Below are 6,463 nucleotides of genomic sequence, written 5' to 3' on the forward strand. Positions count from 1 at the left end.
TTGCGGATCTTTAATGAGCCTTGGGATTTGAAGAGGTTAAGAGGAGTTATCCCTAGTTTTTCTTGACACATCTGGTCATCCCAGCAAACGACAAAGGATTGATGTATCAAGTACCTAAGTAAGTAAGGATATAGCAGCATTCAACTCAAGTCTTAAGTGTTGGCTTAAGCCATTTATCCCATTCAGGATTATATTCTTGTTTAATCCATGCTGTCATTTCGATAGTTGTAATGTTATAAGTAGGTATGGGTTATAACTCTTGGCGCAACCCATCCGGACTTAGTTATATAGTTGAACAGGTAGGTAATTCAAGGTCGTTCAAGCTATTGGAGCCATGATTATTAAGATTAATATTATAAAAATATGGATATTGAATATAATAATCATTCAATGAGAATCTTATTTAAAATTTTCATTTAATATATATTAGTATTTATGATCCATAAAAATGAAAACTTTCACATACCGTCCTGTTTTGAAAATGAGAATCATCAACAAGATCAAGTAACCATTTCCAAAGAATGGTTTTGCATGTCATACAATACGACGCTTAACCTTACTTCTCCGGTCTGAAATTTTTATTTCGTTGTTTATTTGAAAAAAATACCATAAACTTGCGAAAATGAGTTCAATTGGAACAGGGGTAAGTTTTATTAGAAAATCCCATCCATACTTAAAGCAAAATTAACAAAAACAACAAAGCTTCTTTTGTGCTTACTTCATGCTCATGTCCAGATATTAAAAACAATACTATCAAACAATTTAATTAGATTTCGCCAATTTTATCTTGAATTTCTACTAAACTAGCTCCACTTATCCTAAATATTATACTCATGTACACGCACAATTCCATTATAATCCAATTTGTCAGTGTTTGGTAAAAGATAACCTCAAAACTTGTAACTGCATCAACAACATTTCTGTTTTATTCTATACATGAAAAACTTTATTGCTCATTAGAAACATCATTAAGGAGCATCCAAATATCAAGAATTTACTCATGAACTGTCTTTTTTGACTTTGGAATCTGTTAATCAATGTACAGTAACCTGAATGCTTACTCATGCTACAGCCTATATTATTTGTTAGCAATGTTTTCGAGTCGCACTTAATGTGTTGCAAACATTTTTACAAAAATAATTAAATTTTTAAAAATTGTTGCTTTTAGTACGATCTCTCAGCGTCGCAATTTTCTCCTGATGGAAGAGTATTCCAGGTCGAATATGCTCAAAAAGCGGTTGAAATTGGAGGAACCGCTATTGGGCTGAGAGGGAAGGATGGCGTTGTATTGGCTGTCGAGAAAATCGTCACTTCAAAACTGTATGAGCCTGGCTCTGGCAAAAAGATATTCCACATTGATGAAGGAATCGGCATGGTAAGAGAATAAAATTAATTAAATCATCGATTATATTGTTAGTTAAGCGTTATCTCAATCCTATAGGGTCGGAATTTCCCTCCTTCCACAAAGTCCTGTTCATCTCCTCCCCGCTTCATCAATCCCTCTCCCGCAAATCAGCCTCCACTTGTCTCTCCACCTCATCCTTGGTCTCCCTCGATTTCTCGTCCCATCCAGATTTAAATTCTGCACCCTCCGTTCCACATAATCCTATAGTGAGATCCACATTATAATAGCAGTGTTTGATTAGCAATGGTATTGCTATCCTTGACTATCATATAACAAAGCTTACTTACTTTTACTTCACTTTATCCGGCTCTACAGTCCTGGGTGGACTTTGGCCTCCTCTACATAGTGCCTCCAATCGTCTCTATCCTGTGCACTCCGTCGCCAGTTCGCCACGCCCAGCACACGGTCTCCAATCACGTCGGTCAACCATCTTGTCCTTGGTCGACCTCTCTTTCTCGTCCCAAGCATTCTTTCTTCTAGGAGTCTTGATGGTACCCTCCCCCTCCCGTCACTCATTCTGGCTAGGTGTCCAAGCCATTCAATCCTTCTGGCCTTAATGAAACGCACCATATTTCCTGCTCCAATGTCCTGGTCTATCTCAATATTAAATCTGGCTCTCCACATTCCTATTATAAAACAAAGCAGATAGCGTTATCTCTTTCTCGCTTTCAATTTCAATTCAATTTATTTCCACATAAAATTTCAAATTTGTACAACATTGATGTTACAATAAAAATAAATATAAAGATAAATCACTTTACTATTTTGTTTAAAATTGTAACATTATTGAAAAGTGGAATCCCCCAAGAAGACTATACGTCCGTGAATGGGGGAGAGTTCCTATGAGCAAGCTAATAACAAAAAGTAAATTAAGTTTGAAATAGTTATAAGCAAAAAAATAATATATATTCATAATACTAAGATAACCTAACATATATGCTATATGATAGAATGCAATCTACAGACTATTGCACTTCCCTACCACTGTTTTTGTCACCATTTGTGAAGAGTGCTTAAATGGAAAAAGAGAGCTAAAAAAAAGAGCAAGAGGACTCAAGACTGTAACAATTGGTCTGTTACAGATCGTCTTTTAACAAAATATTTAATTTTCATTTTGAAATCATTGAAAAATATAATTTTTTGCTTCATAAAATATAATTATTGATTATTTAAACAAGAATAAACCGTTAATATAACATCAATAAACCTGTATCAGCTATGTATATAGAAGGCATTTTCAAGACAGACGATTGGCAAAGTTTTTCTCCTATCTTTCTTCACTGCCATTATAACGTGGACCTCACTATAGTCATGTCTGCACATGTCCAAAGCACCTCATCCTAGCTTCCTGCATCTTTGTACCCACCCCAATTGTACCACTCAACACCTCATTACAAATCTCATCCCTCCCTTCTCGTAACCTCGTAAACCCACACATCCATATTAGCATTCTCAGGCTAGGCATACACCGATTAGTCAACCCAAGACTAGTCACGTTTAGTCACAATACTTTACATGTTCCTTATGAAGTCATGTCTAGTTGCAATGACTAATCAGTGTGTGTTGCGTCATAAACAACTATGTGAAGTATTGTGACTAAACGTGTCTGATCATGTCTTGTCTTGACTAACTGGTGTGTTCCTAGCCTTAGTCAAGTCAAGTCAAGACAAGACACGTTTAGTCACAATACTCCACATAGTTTCTTATGAAGACATGTCTAGTTGCAATGACTAATCAGTGTGTGTTGCGTCATAAACAACTATGTGAAGTATTGTGACTAAACGTGTCTTGTCTTGACTTGACTAAGGCTAGGCACACACCGGTTAGTCAAGACAAGACTAGTCACGTTCAGTCACAATACTTGACATGTTTCTTATGAAGACATGTCTAGTTGCAATGACTAATCAGTGTGTGTTGCGTCATAAACAACTATGTGAAGTAATGTGACTAAACGTGTCTTGTCTTGACTTGACTAAGGCTAGGTACACACCAGTTAGTCAAGACAAGACTAGTCACGTTTAGTCACAATGCTTGACATGTTCCTTATGAAGACATGTCTAGTTGCAATGACTAATCAGTGTGAGTTGCGTCATAAGCAACTACAGTATGTGAAGTATTGTGACTAAACGTGTCTGGTCATGTCTTGTCTTGACTTGACTAAATGGTGTGCGCCTAGCCTTATCTTCTACCTCAATAAATGGATTACTTGTTTTGAGTTCTCTTGACGTTCTATTGGGAGACCTGTAGACCTCATGGACTTGAAAATAACTAAAAGTGAAAATAAAACATAAAAATAACCACGGTAATAGTCCAATACCTAAATACCTCTTACCTTAATTGACCGAGCGAAGTGAGGTCTAAGATTCAAGTTGACGGTTTGGCATTTCTCTTAATGTTTAAATGTTTATATGTTGCGCATTTACGGCGAAACACGGTAATACATTTTCATGAAATTTGACAGGTTTGTTCCTTTTTTAATTGCGCGTCGACGTATGTACAAGGTTTTTGGAAATTTTTCATTTCAAGGATAATATAAAAGGAAAAAGGAGCCTCCTTCATACGCCAATATTAAAGTAAGAATCAGACTATAGAATTATTCATCATAAATCAGCTGACAAGTGATTACACAGATGTGTGGAGAAGCCAGTCTATTGCTGTATTTTCATAAGGTCTATAGTTTCAATCAGGTAGGCCTACTTGTGGATGAGAATACTGCGTGAGGTCTACTGTTCACAGAACTACTAGTAACTTACCTTTTTTTCTTCATCAATTACCCACATCGTGGGTTTGATGGCGACATGCATTAAACACTAAGGTTCAGTTGCACAATAGTCTGTTAAATGTTAACGGTGATCAAATTACGGTGAAATGCTATGACAATTAATCAGAGAAGAGGAAGACGTCCTTTAACTTAGCACTTTAACTTAATTACCACTTAACTTAATCACGGTTAAAATTCAACAGGCTTTTGTGCACGCCAGCCAATTAGTCGCTCTAAAATTATTGTTTCTTAGAATTGTTTCAAATTAGACCTGAATTGACAATAATGTACTATCAATATTGTTTCAACTTGTGATAAACTACTGCTATTAGTTTCACAGCTATGAATCTTTGTTACTTTTTGACAAATTATGTTTATTTTTACAGGCAACTTCTGGTTTGATCTCTGATGCCAGGCATTTGGCGTCAGAAAATTAGACCTGAATTGAGAATAATTTACTATAAATATTGTTTCAACTTGATAAACTACTGCTAATAGTTTCACGGCTATGAATCTTTGTTACTTTTTGACAAATTATGTTTATTTTTACAGGCAACTTCTGGTTTGATCTCTGATGCCAGGCATTTGGCGGAAAATGCTAGAAATGAAGCTTCCAGCTACAGGTGAGAACTTTTTCAACAACATTTTCTATCAATTTTAATGTAGAATCTATTTTAGTCAATCTATGGCGCTAAGTGGTACCTATTAAATATTTGGGAGCGAAAGGTTTTGAGAAAGATATTTGGCCCTGTATATGTTAATGGTGAATGGCGAATACGATCAAATCAAGACCTGCGTGATCTGTGCCAGAAATGTCAAATTGTTGACGAGATAAAAGTGAGGCGTTTGAGTTGGCTGGGACACGTTGAGAGGATGAGTGACTCAAGAGTTGTAAAAAAGGTCTTCAGGAACAACCCAGGAGGGAGAAGGCTGAGAGGACGTCCGAGAAAGCGTTGGCTGGAGGATGTGGAGGACGACATTGGGAAGCTGGGTGTCAGAGGATGGAGACGTAAGGCTGTCGATAGAGACGAATGGAGAGGCTTTTTGAAGGAGGTCAAGGCTCTGAATGAGCTGTAGCGCCAAGGAGTAAGTTGTAAGTATGGCGGAGGACGACATTGGGAAGCTGGGTGTCAGAGGATGGAGACGTAAGGCTGTCGATAGAGACGAATGGAGAGGCTTTTTGAAGGAGGTCAAGGCTCTGAAGGAGCTGTAGTGCCAAGTAGTAAGTATGGCGCTAAAGTGGCAAGAAATTCTTCCAACACAACAGAGGTGCGGTGGCGGGCGGAAGTTGAAATAAGAAAACAGCTAAGTAATAAGAAAACAAAGATATTGTCAAATTTTACTAAAAATGTATTAAAAACTTTAAAACAGTAGCATGGTTTCACGTAGTTAACCAACGCATCATCAGCTGTACTGAGGAATGAGGATACAGAACATTCTTAACCTAATCTTAGTAGTCTAGAGCTGCTAAATAATTGGGAGGCAATATTTATAACTAAAGTAATGAAAGTTATGAATATATACATAGGCCTATATTAAAATATATACCTTTTCGCCACACTGCACAGAAAGCAGCTGTTTTCCAGTCCCTACGTAGATCTGAAAGACCTTGTTTGCAGACGACTCTCGTCTGATGTCAGAAAAGGGTTTCTTTTCCGGTCTAGGCCAGAAAGTGGTCTCTTTTCAGCCGGTCATGGAAGTCCGTAGTTGATAAGTCATCCTCTAGATCGGGCGAGTGTCCACTTTCTTCATCAGCTGAAGTCGCCATGATTTCAATTCTGGTTTCAAATCAAACTAATTCAGCATTCGCTTCGCAACCAGTTTTATTGAATTATTTATTGTTGATTAGCGCATTCCAAATTTTCAAAAATGCTTGAAGATGACGACGCCCGTGATATTCCAAGTGAAATTTTAATAGAATCTGAAATCCTGACTGCAAATCTTCTACCACTAAAATCAAGAGATAGGTACGATAATAAGTATTCTTTATTTTGTATTCTTTATTTATTTTGTCAGCAATACCTGTAGTGTGGCGAAAAATATCGTTCGTACCACGGGCAAAAATGTTTTTCCGGCTCGAAATCGGTTTTCAAGTCCGAGGCCGTAGGCCGAGTCTCATTTTCTGCTCTAGGTGCGAAATATACTATTTTAATTATTTTCCAGGTAAAATTAACTTTTTTCAATTATATAATATTGAATGGTAGAGCTAAGGGGGATGAAAATTGGGAATTAACTTTTTCGAATCAGAGAGGTGCTTTCGTGATAGATTACTGTTGTGTACCGCTAGATATTATCAA

The 6,463-nt window shown here is 37.0% G+C and overlaps 1 protein-coding gene across 2 annotated transcripts in view; it reads left to right on the forward strand.

The window, feature by feature from the left end:
- Window positions 1-366: 366 nt before the first annotated feature.
- Window positions 367-6,463, forward strand: part of LOC111056174 (proteasome subunit alpha type-3) — a 16,281-nt gene continuing 10,184 nt past the window's right edge. Inside the window, exons 1-3 of one of the 2 annotated variants that reach the window (XM_039437382.1) lie at window positions 491-643; window positions 1,169-1,375; window positions 4,719-4,789. In XM_039437382.1, the coding sequence (XP_039293316.1) occupies window positions 623-643; window positions 1,169-1,375; window positions 4,719-4,789 (299 nt within the window). In that variant the 5' untranslated portion in view covers window positions 491-622. Of the gene's footprint in view, window positions 644-1,168; window positions 1,376-4,718; window positions 4,790-6,463 lie in introns of both variants that reach the window. The other variant, XM_039437384.1, reaches the window with a different exon arrangement.

The sequence above is a fragment of the Nilaparvata lugens genome, chromosome 11 (assembly GCF_014356525.2).
Source record: "Nilaparvata lugens isolate BPH chromosome 11, ASM1435652v1, whole genome shotgun sequence".
Lineage (NCBI taxonomy): Eukaryota > Metazoa > Arthropoda > Insecta > Hemiptera > Delphacidae > Nilaparvata > Nilaparvata lugens.